The sequence below is a fragment of the Acromyrmex echinatior genome, chromosome 1, assembly GCF_024713525.1.
Source record: "Acromyrmex echinatior isolate Ae372 chromosome 1, ASM2471352v2, whole genome shotgun sequence".
Lineage (NCBI taxonomy): Eukaryota > Metazoa > Arthropoda > Insecta > Hymenoptera > Formicidae > Acromyrmex > Acromyrmex echinatior.
Window position 1 is genome coordinate 23,586,614 of NC_141852.1, and position 17,122 is coordinate 23,603,735.

General features: G+C 31.4%; 4 protein-coding genes and 1 long non-coding RNA gene across 7 annotated transcripts; 2 read left to right on the forward strand and 3 right to left on the reverse strand.

The window, feature by feature from the left end:
* Nucleotides 1–44: 44 nt before the first annotated feature.
* Rcd1 (Reduction in Cnn dots 1) lies at nucleotides 45–8,645 on the forward strand. The gene is made up of 8 exons (XM_011066369.2): nucleotides 45–937; nucleotides 1,129–1,533; nucleotides 1,738–2,329; nucleotides 2,427–2,708; nucleotides 2,937–3,617; nucleotides 3,890–4,244; nucleotides 4,330–4,515; nucleotides 6,600–8,645. Exons 2-8 carry the CDS (start codon nucleotides 1,283–1,285, stop codon nucleotides 7,700–7,702), a joined length of 3,450 nt encoding a protein of 1,149 aa, XP_011064671.1. The 5' UTR covers nucleotides 45–937; nucleotides 1,129–1,282; the 3' UTR covers nucleotides 7,703–8,645.
* On the reverse strand, nucleotides 6,036–6,748 carry LOC147911084 (uncharacterized). The gene is made up of 2 exons (XR_015546722.1): nucleotides 6,660–6,748; nucleotides 6,036–6,569 (listed from the first exon to the last, which is right to left on the reverse strand). It is a non-coding gene; the product is annotated as an uncharacterized LOC147911084 (long non-coding RNA).
* mms4 (Methyl methanesulfonate sensitivity 4) lies at nucleotides 7,777–10,990 on the reverse strand. Of its 2 annotated transcripts, XM_011066451.2 has the most exons (4): nucleotides 9,186–10,990; nucleotides 9,029–9,082; nucleotides 8,663–8,776; nucleotides 7,777–7,808 (listed from the first exon to the last, which is right to left on the reverse strand). In XM_011066451.2, exons 1-4 carry the CDS (start codon nucleotides 10,374–10,376, stop codon nucleotides 7,782–7,784), a joined length of 1,386 nt encoding a protein of 461 aa, XP_011064753.1. In that variant the 5' UTR covers nucleotides 10,377–10,990; the 3' UTR covers nucleotides 7,777–7,781. The 2 variants fall into 2 exon arrangements, with proteins under 2 accessions (XP_011064753.1, XP_087267408.1); XM_087411282.1 differs by lacking the exon at nucleotides 7,777–7,808 and having other exon boundaries at nucleotides 8,378–8,776; nucleotides 9,186–10,981.
* Nucleotides 10,991–12,567: 1,577 nt separating this feature from the next.
* Nucleotides 12,568–14,029, forward strand: Slbp (Stem-loop binding protein). Of its 2 annotated transcripts, none has more exons than XM_011066371.2 (3): nucleotides 12,568–12,897; nucleotides 12,977–13,542; nucleotides 13,611–14,029. In XM_011066371.2, the coding sequence occupies exons 2-3, from the start codon at nucleotides 13,013–13,015 to the stop codon at nucleotides 13,759–13,761; spliced, it is 681 nt and encodes a 226-aa protein (XP_011064673.1). In that variant the 5' UTR covers nucleotides 12,568–12,897; nucleotides 12,977–13,012; the 3' UTR covers nucleotides 13,762–14,029. The 2 variants fall into 2 exon arrangements, with proteins under 2 accessions (XP_011064673.1, XP_011064674.1); XM_011066372.2 differs by having other exon boundaries at nucleotides 12,568–12,861.
* Nucleotides 14,030–14,640: 611 nt separating this feature from the next.
* LOC105152229 (hypothetical protein) lies at nucleotides 14,641–16,909 on the reverse strand. The gene is made up of 3 exons (XM_011066373.2): nucleotides 16,297–16,909; nucleotides 15,948–16,224; nucleotides 14,641–15,733 (listed from the first exon to the last, which is right to left on the reverse strand). The coding sequence occupies exons 1-3, from the start codon at nucleotides 16,458–16,460 to the stop codon at nucleotides 14,795–14,797; spliced, it is 1,380 nt and encodes a 459-aa protein (XP_011064675.1). The 5' UTR covers nucleotides 16,461–16,909; the 3' UTR covers nucleotides 14,641–14,794.
* Nucleotides 16,910–17,122: the final 213 nt, after the last annotated feature.

The window sequence follows — 17,122 nt, forward strand, 5'->3', positions numbered from 1 at the left end:
ATTAAAAAAATTGCAGCTATAAATATTTTACTTGCACTTTTTACTTGAGTTTTTTATTCTTTCTCTTTCTAACGCTTAAATATTTATATATCTATTTCATTCAGACAAGTGCAGAAAGTACAGGAAGTGTAAATAAAAATAGGTTATGTTGCGACATGTACAGGGTGTTCCGTTTAGACGCATAATAAAAAGAATTATTGTAATATTTTGAATTTATCAATTACAATTTATTAGCGACTTGTATTCTTTCATGAAAATTTTAAAAATAAATTTCATAATTGCTCTTTACATTATCACTCACTTTTTATCTTTAAAATTAGTATTTATATGTTACACTTTTTTTTTTATAGACCTGTTCTTTTTGACTGAACTTTTGCACCAGTTCGTCTTTCTTCCTCTTCTTTCTCCCTGGAGAGAAAAGGAAGAAAGATGAACTATAAAAGTTCAGCTAAAAAGAACAGGCCTTGCATGTTTTAAACGGAACACTGTATATATACATATATACTCATATCCACACGCAAGATATTGTTCGATTTGCGAATTGCGGAAATGGAAACATTCCATTTCCTCGCGTATAGCTCGTGGCCATACATTACGTACTCATTTCCACAATTAGTGGTGGGAATATTACCGTAATTAATTTCGTCGAATTTACGTGTGATCATATATATGTACACGTAATCGTGTGTGAGCTAGTGATAATCGTTATTAGTTAATCGTTAATCGTAATTTAGTATCTTTGAGAATATTCTCTATCTCTCGTTCTCTGAACGTGGAAGTGAAACAAATAGCCATAATATTGTGTACAGATTCTAATGAATGTAGTGATAGATGAAAATAGTACTGATTTAATGAACAATTAAATGTTTGACGTAAAACGGATAATGATACTAATTTAATAAACAATTAAGTGTTCGACGTAAAAAAGGGAGTACAGGTTAGTTCTTGAATTTCTTACATGTAAAAAAATCTAATTAAATCGCAGAAAGGTATTAAATTATGGTAATAAATACCTATGGTATAAATATAATAATAATATTTTAGAATTAGCAGTTATTTGTATCACGTGATAATAGTAAGTCTTTGGCACTTCGTTAACATAGGAAATATAATTGATGTCTATTTCAGGAACAGTTCTACCAAAAACGAAAAAGAAGAAGAGAGGAAAATTGTTTTACATATAATTCTATTACATAGAATATTTGGAAGGAACTTAGAGATATTAAATACGCAAATATTTATCTTCTACCAATTATCGATTTAGTTTCATAAAATAAGTGCAATGTTAACATCTATGCCTATGGCACCATCTACTTCTATGAACAGTTCTGGACTACCAAGTCCAACTATTGACATATTTGATGATGTTTCAAACAAATTAACGGCATATTTACATCAATTAGCTGGAACTTATGAGATGGACAGTGATGTGATATTCAAAGATCATTGCTATGCTCGACCTTGGAATTGGAAGCCTGAGAACGCTTATGTAAAGCCAGTAAAAAAGCTGTTTTTTTCAAAAAATATTGCAAGGTAAGATAATAAACCTTTTTAACTAAACTTGTACAATTTATCTTTTTTTTTCTAATATAGAAAGAAAAGAAGGAAAGATGAATAGTGCAAGAAATTCAGTTGAAAAACAAATCTTATGACATCTGACATTCAATTTGATTTTTATTTAAATATGACAGGATACAAGATGGATATAATTCTACTATATTACTTTTTATATTTTAGTGATAAGCACAGAAAAGATGAAGAAATCGACGTGGAAAATATTGGCAGTGAACCGATGCCATTGCCTTTTGACTTAAGTCGAGTTCGACATATGATGGATGAATTTGAACGTTTGGCGAATTTTGCACGACCCGGGGAGGAAGAAGAAGATTGGGAGGACAAAATAGAGAAAACTCTATGGTCTCCCACCCAGAATCGGATATTTACCAAAGTAACACGGATATTAAGCTCGGAGAGACTTGCAAGATTAGCCAAGGCTAATAGCGTAACGGAACCGATCTTTCGAAGGACATCGGTGGATATTGCTGCAAGAAGATTTCGGGAAACGTTAGCTGGATCAACTGGATGGGACTGGAGACTGGCTCAATGGCTGCATAATTTGCTATTCGAGCATCTTCCTCAGGAATATTTAGCCATTTATCTTGATATTTTACAAGCCTTGAGGTTAAAGATTCCTCAGCTAATTGATAAAATGATCGCTGTGCAACCAAATATTAACTCTAAAGGAGGTTCTATAACATGGGAAACGCTTGGATCACTCTTAAAACGATCTTGGGATCCAATCGCACAGAATTTGAACGGAAATAGACTTGTAAATATGATAATAATTTGTAAATGATAACTTAATCATCAATGCATATTATTTTGATAAAGTAATGTAAAGCGATAATTAATATGATTAATTGCAGAAGAAATTGCCTGGAAATCCGATCTTAATAATAGTACCTTCTGGTATAGCATCGGCTGTTTCCTCTCGTCAACACAAATGGATTACGCAGTTGGGATCGTTAGGCATGGTTGCTACTGTCCATACCCATATAGGTTTGGCAGTAAACAGAATGACTATGATGGTATGCATGGATCAATTGGTTCAAGCTACAAGAGCTAAGATACATGACATCAGAAGTGACTGTCCTGGTAGGCCAATCATACTCGTAGGTTTCAATGCTGGTGCAGCGCTTGCTTGTCAGGTAACATTTTACATATGTTGTATTAATTTTTTTTCTCATTGTTATTGATTTTTATTCAGTACAAGCGAAAAAGGTCATATTCGATCGTTCCAGGTGTTGGAAACTAATAAATGCAAAAAAATATTATACATCAATACCTGCTTTGATCGAATATTCTTTACTTAATTGTATTGAACATTTCTCAATTGTTTTTACTTACTATTGATTTTTATTTGTTTTCCGATGTAGGTGGCCCAGATGGAACACATAACTGCTGTTATCTGCATTGGATTTCCTTTCACAACGGTCGAGGGAAAACGAGGTACGCCTGATGATGTGTTAATGGATCTTCGCTGTCCTGTCATGTTTATTATTGGACAAAACGCCACTCTCGTTAGACCGGACGATTTGGAAGAACTTCGTGAAAAGATGCTGGTCGAGACGAGTCTGGTAATCGTGGGTACGGCCGATGATTATCTCAGAATATCCACGTCTAAAAAGATACTCGAAGGCATCACACAGAGCATGGTGGACCGATGCGTATTAGACGAGATTGGAGATTTCATCGGTAGCATCCTTTTGCAACCACATCCATTACCGCTGCGACCAGCAATAGCGACAAACTGTGATAATAAGAACAAAAAGGATTCTCACAAACGAAGAAACTCGACCAGCAGTTCCGTGGAGAGCGAACCCAACTCGCCGACTGTAAAGAAATCCCGGCCAAACACGCCAGTGTCTTCTGCACTATCAGTTGGGACGAATGTGGCATCGAGCTCGGCTTCTAAAACTGGTACATTCAGTACTCAGGCCAATTTGGTACAAATAAGCGGGCAGCATACAAATCATACTTCCACCGTGAAACGGAAACGACCGAACAATCAGAGAAATCAACTTTCAGAACTAAAGAGTTCCAAGCTTCCTGCACAGGTAATTATCACGCAATATGTGGTACATACGATGTATTACATAGTATACTGTAATAGTTGAAATATATATATATATATATATATATATATATGTGTGTATTTTATTTTGTTGCATAATGATATATTGTTTTCTGCAAAGGATGTCTTTCTTATATACCATATATTAAAAGTCAGCAAAATATACAATAGAAAAATGTGCGCAACAAACGATTAAATTATATATATATTACCATCAATAATTATAATTATATATATATATATACATTATTGCAGACAAACGTAAATTCAGAAAATGGCATAACGCTTAATATCGGCACACTAGCGAGTCTGGCGCCAGTAGGGCCGATACGTTTAGCACCCACTGCAGTGAGTCAAGCCACGACCGTTTCCTCTAAAACATCTAACATGTCTAAATCCTCAGCCGCAGCTGTTAAAATGCCGAAGATTATTTCAAATCCCCTGCAGAATGTTTCGAAGATGAAAACGATAGTATCTTCTAATAAATCTTATTCGAATATGATCTCGAATAGTTACAGACAAGTCAGTGCACCTGACAAAAGTGGAGACGCGAAATTAGTAAACGTTTTTACCACGGGAAATCAAGTTAGAGTGAATACAGCTTCTGCAGGTAAGATAAATTTGTAATTAATTTATGATAAAATTATAAATAGAAAAGAGTAATCTAAATATCTTTTTTTTTCCCAATTAAATAGCAGGAAATAGTAAGCTTACGGCGACAAGTGGCACGTTATCGAATCTTTTGCAAAGTGGAAAGAATCCTCTTGCAATCACCAGCGGTGCATCCGCTGTCCGTACATCATCGACTTCTAGTATCTTACTAACGACCACCAATTCATCAACAAATACCATAACATCATCCACATCGTCCCCTTCAAAAGGTAGATTACTATTATCTAGTCCACTATTAAATAATTTACCCGAAACGTAGTATAAATAAATATATACATGTGGGCTCTATATACAATTTTAATAATCTGTTAATTAAATGACAGATGTTATAATTTCTGTTTTGTAAGCGTACTTTGGACGATTTTCATATTTAGCAAATTGAATATTACAAAATTGAATATTATTCAACTTAAAACAAAGTGAAAATAATTTATATGTGTGTTTATGGTAGTAACATTAATTTCGACATCATATTTCAATTTATTTTTATACATCATAAATTAAATCAATTATTAAACTAATTGCTTTAGCAAATAAATATTACAATAACATTTAAACATTACAAACATTTAAATTTTTATACTATTGATTTAATAGTATGTACGCAGTCTAAATATATAAATTTTTTCATTCCTCCTTGATATTCTAATAAAAGTTAATGTAAGTACATAATACATGCATACATAAATACATATTTTTCTATTAAACTTTTACACTGTAAAAATGACACAAATTACCTCATAGTTTTCAAAATAACGGATTGTGTCAAAGGGAACATAAGTTCTAAAAATTTTTTCTCGCAATCTTATATCAACAAAATTTACGAACTAAAGTATTTGAAGCAGTAATAATTTCATTAACTAAAATTTAAAAATATTAAACTATAATTTACTATTTTATATGATTATTTTTATGATAATTATCTAACTTTCAGATAAATTTTCTAAATAAATATATTATGTATATTTGAAATCCATATGGAACCTCATGTACATATATAATTATATTTTGCTATAATAACTTTTCCATTAAAATATAGTATTACGTATGTGTATATATATATATATGTGTGTGTGTATGTGTGTATATATATGTGTATATATGTATATATGTGTATATATATATATATATATATATATATATATACTGTAATATATATGAAAAATCGTATTAGTGGTGTTTTTAAAAAATATATTTGGAAGATGCGTATATATATATATATATATATATTTTTTTGTAAAAGATATATTACGTACAATTCTTAAATCTGTTTATTTATATGTATTAATTTATTTGATTCACAATTTTTATGAATTTTCTCTGCAAAGCTAAAATCCTCTCTTCTAGAGCTGCTTAATATTAATTTGATGTTAAACTTATTTTATTTTGCAAGCTCTTACTTTCTTGTACATATATTTTCTCTAACTGTGTAGTTAAAGTAGTTAGAATTATTTAACAACATAGTTTTTACTTATTTAATTACATGTATTTGTAAAATATTTCAAATACATGTAAATATTTGAGGGGATTTTCAATATATCTCTCAATTGGCAATGTGATTGTATATAATAGATACATTTAGGTATAGGTAATATTATACTATTTCCTATAAATGATATTAACAGCTATGAATAAACATGACAGTAAAGAATTGTCAAGTATTCTTAAATATATTAAAAAGAAATATTGTTGTACACTAGAATGCCTTTTATTTTGTATTCAATAAATATTTTTTTGTAACATAATTCGAATTTGTTTACTTCCCAACCTTAATCCTGTCCATTTTGAGTAAAATGTAACGTATCTAAGTAATTTTCAATAATTGGTTATGGGGAATTTAATTAATACCATTACTTATATCGGATATTTTGTGCGTGAGCAGCGATAAGTACTTATTATTATAGTAAATTATGATATTAAGTATAAAAATTATTTAACATTTTTTGTTAGAATAAAATAATTTTATTAATATAAATTTCTATCCGTCCATTTTAATGATATCTGATATTTTCTTACTGACTTATCAACAAAAACAGTATTATTTTCATATAAAATGTTAAATTGTTAAATATAAAGCTAAATATTATAAATGTTTGGAAAATTAAATATCAAAAATAAAATATTCAAACAATTAAATATTTAAAAAATTATTTTATAATCATAAATAATAACATTGAATGTTGGTATAGCGTCTTGGAAATGTGTTCGGGATGTTGTTGCATGTTAATAATATGTGATAATTTTACGAATATCTTTTTAAGATCTAAACCAAATATACATATATATTTTATAGTGATCGAAGAGATGAGCAGTGATTCTCACTTATTGGACGTATCCAAGTCGGCGCACTTACCACGACAAGGACCAGTGTCCAATAGTACTGATAACTCCCATAATACATCGTGTGGTAACATAGTCATTGTCGAGAATTCCCTTCACAACAGAAGCGCGCCTTCGTCGATGATAGTCCCGTTTAATAGTCAAAGTTCCGGTTTTCTGCCGCTATCTAACAAGTTGAAAATCTCACAAAAATCGATGAAGACAATGCCGAAGATTACAGTCAACGCCACCAATTTGCAGAAACTTCAAAAAGGAAAGTCCCAAAGCATTCAGAAGAGAAACATTGCAAACGATATAGACGATGATCTAGGAAATATATTGGATATACCAATAATATTCGCCAAAGACGACGACAATTTGAGCAACATAAAGATGCCAGTAGTAACACAAGCGACGCTGGCTAAAGAGTCTCAGGAAAGACCAAAATTAAATAGTACCACCAAGGTAGTTTTAATCAGCAATAAGCAAGACAAGCTGCAACAGATACCAAATAAATTAGGGGTTGCTTCTACGCAGGCCGTTATATGTCCCAATATGCCTGTGCAAAACTTAAATCAGTTGATCCTACAGACGCGGTCGCAGAACAGTAACATCTCGGCAAAAAACAGGGTAGGAATGCCATTAGAAAATCGACTGGTACAACCTACTGTGAAGTATACCAAGATTATATTGGCAAAAAGAAATTCACAATCCGCCCAACAAAACGAAAGAGACGAGCAGATGATTACGACCAAGAAAATCATGGAAGATATAAATGCACCTAAAATCCTGACTTTTGAGAAAAATGAGCATAGATTCGTGCAAGCACAATCTTCCACACATCTTCCGGCATCAACAACAAATTACGATGACCATAATATAGATAATGTAATTGAGATTGAAGATGCTATTAAAAAGAATATCATCGAACGTAAATACATACCCGCACCTGCAATCGACGAAACACCATCCGTAACTCTCGACGATGACTGCAATATTTTTAATAAAACTAAACCAGATGAGAATGAATATTCAAAACAGTCTGTTTTCGGTAATGTTGGTGAATTGCAAACGTAGAATATATAATTATTTTACGAAAGATGATGTAATTACTTCATGATAATGTTAATTGTGTAATACGTTAGAAGATACCTGATTATTTTAGTTTATTGTCGGTATTAATCTAAAAAAAAATATATAAAATATATAAAACAATATATTTATTATTATATTTAATATTAAAATATTTATTTTAAATCGCAAAATAATATAATATCAATTTCTATTGTCATTATAATTACTATATATATTGTATATTATGCATATTGTACTGATCTCTAAGCTTTAATACGGTTATTGATATATATGGTTATTAGCTATAATATGGTTATTTTGTTATTAAGATTATTATAATACGCGACCTATTTTAAGTTCTATACTCATTTCGCTTATGTTACATACTTATGACAAAAACATGTACACAAAAAAATAGAAAGTTACAACTATTGTTCAGTTATTCAAATGGCTGATGTTATTAAATTTGTTATACATAGAATGCGTTTGCTGTTAGAATAAAATTGACCAAAGAATGGGAAAGACAAAAAAATAAATAGAATTAAATAACAATAATGCATTGTTATTTTGAAAATTGACTGTGAAAATTATCACATATAATTTCTAGAATGCCAATTTTTTATTACATAATTGTTCATGGGTTTCTCTAAAATGTGCCTCAGAAAGAATGAGAAATAATTGCTTAAAAAATATTAATTTATTATCTAATTTATTATCTAATTACAAATAAATTATAGTCCCAATCGACTAAAAAATATGATTTCTTAAATAAAAAATTTGAAATCTTTTTGATCTATATCAACAGGCTAGAAGTTAATCTCAAAAATAGAAAAATAACATTCTACTAAGACTATACAATTGTTACACGACATAATACATTTGTATTATAAACTCAACGTGTGAAAGATTAGAAACAGAATACATATAAATAAAGTTCTTATAAAAACTTGCAGTTATTTATACCTCAGTTCCTAATAAAGCGTTCCCATTTTGTGAAGTAAACATCATATACATCTTTTTACTGAATTCGGGACCAATTTTACGTACTGCTGTAAGAGGTCCTGCCGCTCTCCTTATCTGTCAAATAATATATTTAACTTTTATGTATTTATTACATTAATAAATGTTACACTACAAAGTAACTATATGATTAGGTTTTGGTTTGTACTAAATATAACATGTAAAATATTGTATAATTAATGTAAAATTTACACAATTAATTAAAGTAAGTAAACCATGTGTATTAGAAACAGTTCAAACATTATAACAGTTCAATAATTTTATATATCCTCATTTTTTAATAGGAAGAAATAAAACTAAGAAACTTACTGATATATCTTTTAATAAATTCATGCCTTCGTCAGGTGTGCAATTTCTATAAGCCTAGAAGAGTAAAAACACATTGTATTTAATTTATTACTTAATAAACAAAATAGAGACAATTTTTTTCAACAACATATATGGCAGTAATTAATTATAGTGATACCTTAATAAGTTGAATTGGACTAGGATAAACTGTACATATTGCCTCTGATACTTCCAAGCTACTCAAATTAAATTGGCACAATTGCTGCTGCCACAGTCTCTTTAATCCATTACCATCTTTGTCCACACGCACTGTGTTCTTATTGTCTCCCATAATGTACCAATCGAATTTATCTTCATGATTCCCTCTTTTCTGCAATTTATATGGTATTTCCGAAATAGACTTTGTATACTGGCATATCATTAAAGCTAAATCCTGTGAATTCTCAATCAATCTGCTGCTGCATTTAACTACTATCTGAATTTCAGTCAAGCACATGTCCAATTGCTGTCTCGAAATAATTGGTAACGTGTCGAACTGTTGATTACCTTTGCCGTTATACCTGGACCCTTTATTTCCAGGATTCCGATCCGACTTCTGTTTCTTCCGATATGCAAAATACTCTTCCATACCACAGATAACCAAGGTCATATTGTAATTTGGTATCAGATCCTTATAATCTGAGACAGATGTGCAGAAAGTGCCTTCTGCCACATGTTTCACCGCTTTGTAGTTGCTCCAAATCACAATAGCATACTCTTCCATCTGTATTCTTCTCCTTGTGCGCACGTCATTATCTTCGCCGATATAGTCCTCTTCGATGTTCCTCCGCCACGTAATGCTATTAGGAATTTTCTCAGTGGTCACATTGAATTTAATACCGGCATTCTGCAACGTACTCTCAATTTCTTCTCGAGAAGCGACCGAGTCAATACCTCGATCAAGATAAACTTCCATAAACTTTATACATTCGCCGGGCTTCATATCCTTCAACGTTTTCTTCTCGATCGCCTTTAAGGTCTTTTCCCTCGCTAGAGCTTGCTGACGTCTTGATCGTTCTTCTTTCAACATTGCCTTATCTTTTTTGGAAACTGTCGCCTTTCGCGAGATTTTATTAACCCGATTCTCCGAATCAGAACTGGACGATTTCTCTGTGTGTTTATAGCCATTATCGACGTTTAAATTGCTGTCACCTTGTGACGTCGGGCTGTCTGCGATTTCGCGGCAAAACGGCACCTCCGGAAAATCGAAATCATTTGACGCATCCGAATACTTGCCGCCGATCTCCGATTCGATTTTTTCATGTTCGTCAGCAACAGGAGAGAGAGATATAGATTCATCTGAATCACTCAATACGATTACATTCGACATTATTTTCTTCTAACGTTACTTGTTCTAACTGGTTTTTTCACGCCTCTTAACTTTTGCTCGTCTCTTAATTTTGCTTGTCCTTTTTTTTGTCTTCTTTTTTCTTTCTTCGAATCTTAATTATGCAGTCAAATGTTGGAAGAACATTTCGAAAGAACTACATATATGAGAAATTTCAGATCTGTTGATATATTATGGGTATGGTCAACACGATGCTGCAAATGCTTTGAAGTGTTTTTGAACTGGTTTGTAAAATTCTTTCTTCTAATTGGTCCATCAAATGCTTCAAAGCATCAAGAGCATTTGTAGCGAGATTTTGACTACAGCCTATAACACATACTAGATGTTTTCTATTTGATGACACAAGTCAATACAAGCGTCGTTCTATCCTTGTTGACATTTAGAGAGTGACAAAGATAGAACGACACTTGTGCCGACACACTGCCGACTTGTGTCATCAAATGAAAAGCATTCATAAGCCGAAATCAGACCATGCATTAGAGAGTAAAGATTAAAGATTGAAATTTCAATGAGGACAAAGAAGTTTTGGCTCCTTTTGTTCTGATTAGTCAAACTTCAATCTTTCAATCTTCAATCTCATTCTTCAATGCATAGTCTGATTCCGGCCTTAAGTCGGTTCTACATTAGTTGCAAGCTAATCGTAAGTTTCTTGCGACAGCCAATCTGAAGCTTGTATTTTGAAATCAATGCTTCATATTGGCTGTCGCAACAAACTTGCAATCAGTTTACAACTAATGTAGAACCGACTTTACGGAATCGCGCTCCTGGGTGACACTCGAGCGGGTATCTGATCTAAGGGTATATCCACACAACTTGTATAGTCGCATAAACGCATGTATAAAGAAAATTATCCAATTGCATTTTTCCTATAAACGTAAAATGGGATTGGATAATTTGTTTTACCCATGTTTATGAGGCTGTGCAGGTTTGTGAATATACTATAAGCGCCCAATAAAGAGACTCAAAAGAAATCTGAACTTTCTGGGTTTCTGGGTATCTAGGTGCATCCAGGTGGGGAATCTGAACGCATAGAGTGGCGGAGAGAATACAGTCAACGCGATGCTATAAATGCTTTGAAGCGTTTTTTTTTTGGTCAGTTTGCAAAATTCTTTCTTCTAATTGATTCATTAAACGCTTCAAAACGTTTATAGTAAGACTTTGATCATAGCCAGAGTGTGGTCCACTTGACGCTACAAATGCTTCAAAACTTTTGGTTGACCAATCGTAAGAATTTTATTAACTGACCAATCAAAAAATGCTTCGAAGCATTCAGCATCAAGTGAACCATAGCACAGTATAAGTACATACAGTACACTGAGCGTCGACACCTTTGATATAGTGGGTCCCAGATTACATGCTCGCCGCCATGTTGTGGATTGGAAAGGCACTTATAAATTTGAGTTTTTATAAAGCTACAGAATGATTTTTCTAAAAAAGACATAATTCAGTCGTGTCATGAAAATTGTTTATAGCGAGTATATTTTTAAATCAGAATTATATAATAATATAATGTTTATAAATTAACAAACTCATTATATAAACATAATATTCACGCATTAATAATAATAATAATAATATCAAACAGTAATAAGTAAATTAAACAGTAATAAGTAAATTAAAAATAATAATTGATTAAATATTATATATGAAAATTGTAATTGAATAATTATGTATGAAAAAATAATATATTGTATGAAAATTGTAATTAAATGTGAAGTTGTGATTTAATAATATACGTACACACACACACACACACACACACACACACACACACACACACACACACCATGCATACTTTAATACTTTATCGTATACAAATATAACAGTTTACACAATATAGTGTCTCCGAAAAAATTTGATTTAATTTTTTAGTAAAATTTAATTTTATTATGGCAAAGAGTTAATTTTATTAATCCTTTGTCATACTTTTCTCTTACAAATTAAAAAAAATTAAGCTTTGTACCATGGCTCTCACCCGTGATACTCATATTTGGCCTGATTTCCTTACGAGTCTCACATAATATTGTAGGCGAAAGGATTAATTATATTTTGTGGGAAGGAGAGCCAGCTAATCTAACCTAACCTGCAATTTCAACTTGCTGAAGGCAGCCACATTCCTGGTTGGAAATCGACGCATGCGCACTAAAAATTGGAGATCACATAAAAAGTTCAGTGTCCATATTGTATGTATTTATACTGTGACCGTAGCCAGAGCCATAAGGTTTCTATGGGCGCGCGAAATCATTGTAGTGCAATCAAAAAGGCGCGCAAGGTGAATAGTGAAATGAGTAACGAAAATTAAAAGCGTTCGAACTTTTGCAAATGTAGTTTCAAATTGCGGGTTTCTCCTTTGCTGTATTTACGACGTTAGTGCCAGAACCGGCTAATGATCGAAAGCAATATAAACTAACGTCTTATATTTCTCTCTCGAAGCAGAATTAAGCAAAACAAACCGACTAATGATTATGTAGGTTATATACCTGTTGCGATAATTGTACAAATTGTACGTGTCTAATGCGTCACTCGCAATATTTGAGTCAATCGAGTTTTAAGTATATATATTGTTATTTTCATGTTTTTAGATTAGTCAATTAGATTGAAATTTTGTTTTGTCTAAAATGGATTCATCTTCACGCGAATCATCAGTGGAATTGGAAATTGTAGAGGATGAGTTGCTCGACGAAGTGTTGTGTATGAACAATAAAGAAATTGTCGAATCGAAGCAAAATGACACAAAGAAGGAGGACGGTGTAGAGAACAATCCTTGGTACGAGGATGAAGAAGACACAGACGTTTACAAGAAGAACTATGAAAATTCGAATGCACGATGTGTTGATGTCCGAACGGAATCTGAAGAGGGACTAAACAATATCAAATGCACAGAACACAAAGATAATATGAACAAACCAAATAAATTGCATACTTGGCGCAAGAGGACGAGACAAGACAATGTGGATCATGAGCATACTAAGATTTCTCGTAACAGACGCTACTCCAGTGACTCTAGTACAACCACTAATTCATCAGAAAATGATAAAAGACATGTAGAGTATGAGACAGATCCAGTTGTGCTAGCACGTAGACAAAAAGAAATTGATTATGGGAAAAACACTAATGGATATGACAGATATATTAAATTGGTTCCAAAGTAAGTCATAAGATTAATATGGTAAAGGTTCTGTTTGCATATATATTTAATAAAAATCGTTTTTTCAGAGAGAAACGTACGCGAGAGCATCCAAGGACACCACCAAAATATATAAAATATAGTAGAAGGGGTTGGGATGGTATGATGAGGTTGTGGCGGAAGCAACTTCATTTTTGGGATCCTCCTCAGGAGAATGACAAGGTTGACATAATAGACTAAAGTCATTTTGTCATTCCGTTTATAATACTGCCAATATTATTTTCTTTAATTTATATTGCAATCATGTTATTTTAATGCCTTTATTGCGTATCACTTCTAGTTTTTGAAACAATTTTATAATATATAACTAATATAATATAAGAAATATAACAAGTGATATTTCTGTTCTTATTTATGTAATTTCATAATCGTTTTTAAAAAGTTTAGTTACATAAATGACTGTATAAATAAAATAACATTAATATATATATGTATTAAACTCTCTTAAGACAGGGTTTGTAATTTTCTACTATTTAGACAAGTTAATCCTAGCTATACACACTGCGCGGTTCCAGAAACCCCAATGCAATTTGCTAAATCGAGATTTTTTCTGAATTTTTCTTTTTCTTTAAACCTATATATTTTGAAATTACTTAATTCTATCGATTTTTACACATCATGGACTTATTTCTTAATTAATTCTTCATCTATTGAAAAAAAATAAATTAATTGAAATACATCCATTTTTACAGAAGTTATGGTAATAAATACAGACTCAAGTGTGTATATTAAGGAAAAAAAAGTATAGCTAGGATTAAAATATATTAAATTTAAGTGAATTAAAAATTATTTAAATTAATAAATTATTTAATAAATTTGAAAATGGTAATGTGCAATTTTTTGTATGTGATTTTGATACAAAATTTGAAAATGGTATACTATCATACATGATAAATGAATACAAATTTATTCTAAGATTACATAAAAATAATAAAAGAAACTTTATATTTTTGTTAAAATGAGCCAGATCTTTTGATTAACACAAAAGCAAAAAAATATATTCAACAAATTATTCACTATTTACATTCTTAAGTTACACTAAATATCTGATAACTTAAATTTTTTTCTTTTATTAAATGTGTGTTTTAATTCAATCTCTATTTACTTTCAAAATATTCGGAAATAAATTGTATCAAATGCTACCAGATCCATGCTCTCTTATATTATAATAAAGAATATATTAAAATAAGAAATTAATAACTAAAAAATACATTTACTGTACATTCAACCGTGATTCTAGTCTTTCCAAAATAGCATCCAGTTTCTGATTAGTATTTGCTTCCATCTCTTCTATTCTTTCTATCAATCTCTTTTCCATATCATGGAATTTATTGTCGATATAGATTCTAATATCTATATCGGATTTCTTATTATCTTCTCGGTTTGTACAATTTTCGTCGCTATTTCTTATATTTCCGTTTTTACATTCAAAAGAATTCAATTGTTCATGATCAGCCTCGCAATTTCGACATTCTTTTCCATTATCTCTTTTTGAAATTTCATTTTTCCATTTGAAATGATCCGGACCTGATGTAAGAGTTTCCAAAATTTTCTGCTTAAATTGCTCGTTATTATCGCGGTTATCATAAAATTCAAATATTCTTGTTATATCAGGTTGTTGACTTATTTTACCGAGAAATATATTATTGAGACATGTCTGGATAAAATCTTTATCATTGACAATGTCGGATTTTGTCTCTTTTATAGACTCTGTCTTATTATCAATGCAGGTTTTAATATCTGATCTTTCATAATTCTCTTCATAATTTGGATATTCCGTTTTACTATTTCTTCTTTCAATTCTATTTTTACATTCGGTAGCATTTGACTGCTCATAATTATCTTCACAATTTGAAAATTGTTTTTTATTATCGCTCCTTCCAATTTTATTTATATACTCGTCATATTTTGAGCCTGCAAATGTTTCCAAAAGTTTCTCTTTATATTTCCTCATACTTTCCTGTTTATCGTCAAATACTCTCTTTGCCATCTCAGACTCTTGACTCATTTTGCCATTGCTAGCGTTACTGAGAAAAGTTTGTATGATATCATAGTCAAAGGCACTAGATGTTGCCTCTTTTGTAGAGTCTGTCAAAAACAGTCTTATACCATATATCCACATAAGAGGGCCTTTATTTTTTGTTCTAATAAACTAGAAAGTAAACATTATTAAATATTTAATTATGACGATCATTTATAGTTAAAGATAATCCAAACGTGAGTTAAAATGTTTTGTTTTTCAATGTTTACTTAACAATGTACATTTATTTAGTATTGGCTCTTATAGGCATTTACTTGTACTTGATTTAAATTTTATTACATTAAATGTAAAATAAAAGTATCCACGTAAACAACAGCCAGCTTACCTTAATACTAACTTCTGTAGTAGGAGGGTGTATCATAGTTTCGCCAAGGAAAACTATATTTTCCTCGTACTCATCTATGAACTCTGCGTGTATCGTTGTTTCATATTCTCCAAATTGTTTGAAGATTTCTAGGATGTTACCTTCAGAAATAATAGCAATGCGTGCTATCTTCTGACAATTTGATACTTTAATATTCAACATACATGGTTCTGTATTAGAACCCATTGGTTGTAAAGCAATGCAAGTATCCACAGAAGCTACGTCTTCGCAGTTTATTCTGCAAATGTTTATTATTATTTTAATATCATTAAATTAGTTATTAACTTAAAGTTGTAATCAAGTCACTTACCTCGCAGATGAGTACTGCATTGATGACGCAATGGTGACGGCATCAACAAATTGCTTATTATTGTTGATCTGCCAGTTGCATGAGATTGACAGGAGACTATCACGGTGCTTTATAGATAGTGATGCATGCAACTCGCCGGCGTTTTCGGTATTCATTATCTCCATAATTCTAGTATAATAGACGGTCACCTTTTTGCAAATAAAGCATATACCACAATTACACTTTGCAGTCTCATAAATCTGTCTGCGATTATCCGCATTCTTTTAGGCGATGTCCATTCTACTGTCATATGCGTTACACATGATCACGCATGATGACATGATCCTCCTTGAACTGTTTTAAAGGAGCAGAAATTGAAAGAGTATTCTGTTTCTGAATAAATGATTTTATTTATATCGACTGTGCTCGAACAGAAATTGATGTCACTGTATACTACATCGTCGACAGTTCGAAATTTTTGAACTATTTCTGTAATTACCGACTAACTTCAAACTCTATATGACTGTATACCAATTGAAACCAATACAAACGTCAAGATGAAAAGGAGTACGTGAGAATTATAGGCATAAGTATGTAGAGTGCGTTCCATCATCGACTATCATCGATGAGAAATGAGGTTTCTATTTTTTACTCCCTGCACTCTGAACTGGATGGCCTGTTGCAAGTCTGTTCAAAAGTTATTCTTTATATTGCGGTTTTCTCAATATTTTAATTGTAATTTGGATTTTTTTTTGTATTTTCCTTTTCAAAAGTCCTCCGGAAAATCTTCTAAATTTTTGTACTCTCAAAAAATCTCCCGTAAAAAATCTCCAAATCTGATAGAAAT

Coding starts and splice junctions, on each gene's coding strand:
- Rcd1 (XM_011066369.2), top strand. CDS start 1,283: ATGTTAACATCTATGCCTATGGCACCATCTACTTCTATGAACAGTTCT. Junction 3,618..3,889: donor GTTCCAAGCTTCCTGCACAG/GTAATTATCACG, acceptor ACATTATTGCAG/ACAAACGTAAATTCAGAAAA. Junction 4,245..4,329: donor AGTGAATACAGCTTCTGCAG/GTAAGATAAATT, acceptor CCAATTAAATAG/CAGGAAATAGTAAGCTTACG.
- LOC105152229 (XM_011066373.2), bottom strand. CDS start 16,460: ATGGAGATAATGAATACCGAAAACGCCGGCGAGTTGCATGCATCACTA. Junction 16,225..16,296: donor ATGCAGTACTCATCTGCGAG/GTAAGTGACTTG, acceptor AAACATTTGCAG/AATAAACTGCGAAGACGTAG. Junction 15,734..15,947: donor CTACAGAAGTTAGTATTAAG/GTAAGCTGGCTG, acceptor TTTACTTTCTAG/TTTATTAGAACAAAAAATAA.
- Slbp (XM_011066371.2), top strand. CDS start 13,013: ATGGATTCATCTTCACGCGAATCATCAGTGGAATTGGAAATTGTAGAG. Junction 13,543..13,610: donor TATATTAAATTGGTTCCAAA/GTAAGTCATAAG, acceptor TCGTTTTTTCAG/AGAGAAACGTACGCGAGAGC.
- mms4 (XM_011066451.2), bottom strand. CDS start 10,376: ATGTCGAATGTAATCGTATTGAGTGATTCAGATGAATCTATATCTCTC. Junction 8,777..9,028: donor ATTTATTAAAAGATATATCA/GTAAGTTTCTTA, acceptor ATTATTTGACAG/ATAAGGAGAGCGGCAGGACC. Junction 7,809..8,662: donor ACGCTTTATTAGGAACTGAG/GTATAAATAACT, acceptor ATTTTTTTTTAG/ATTAATACCGACAATAAACT.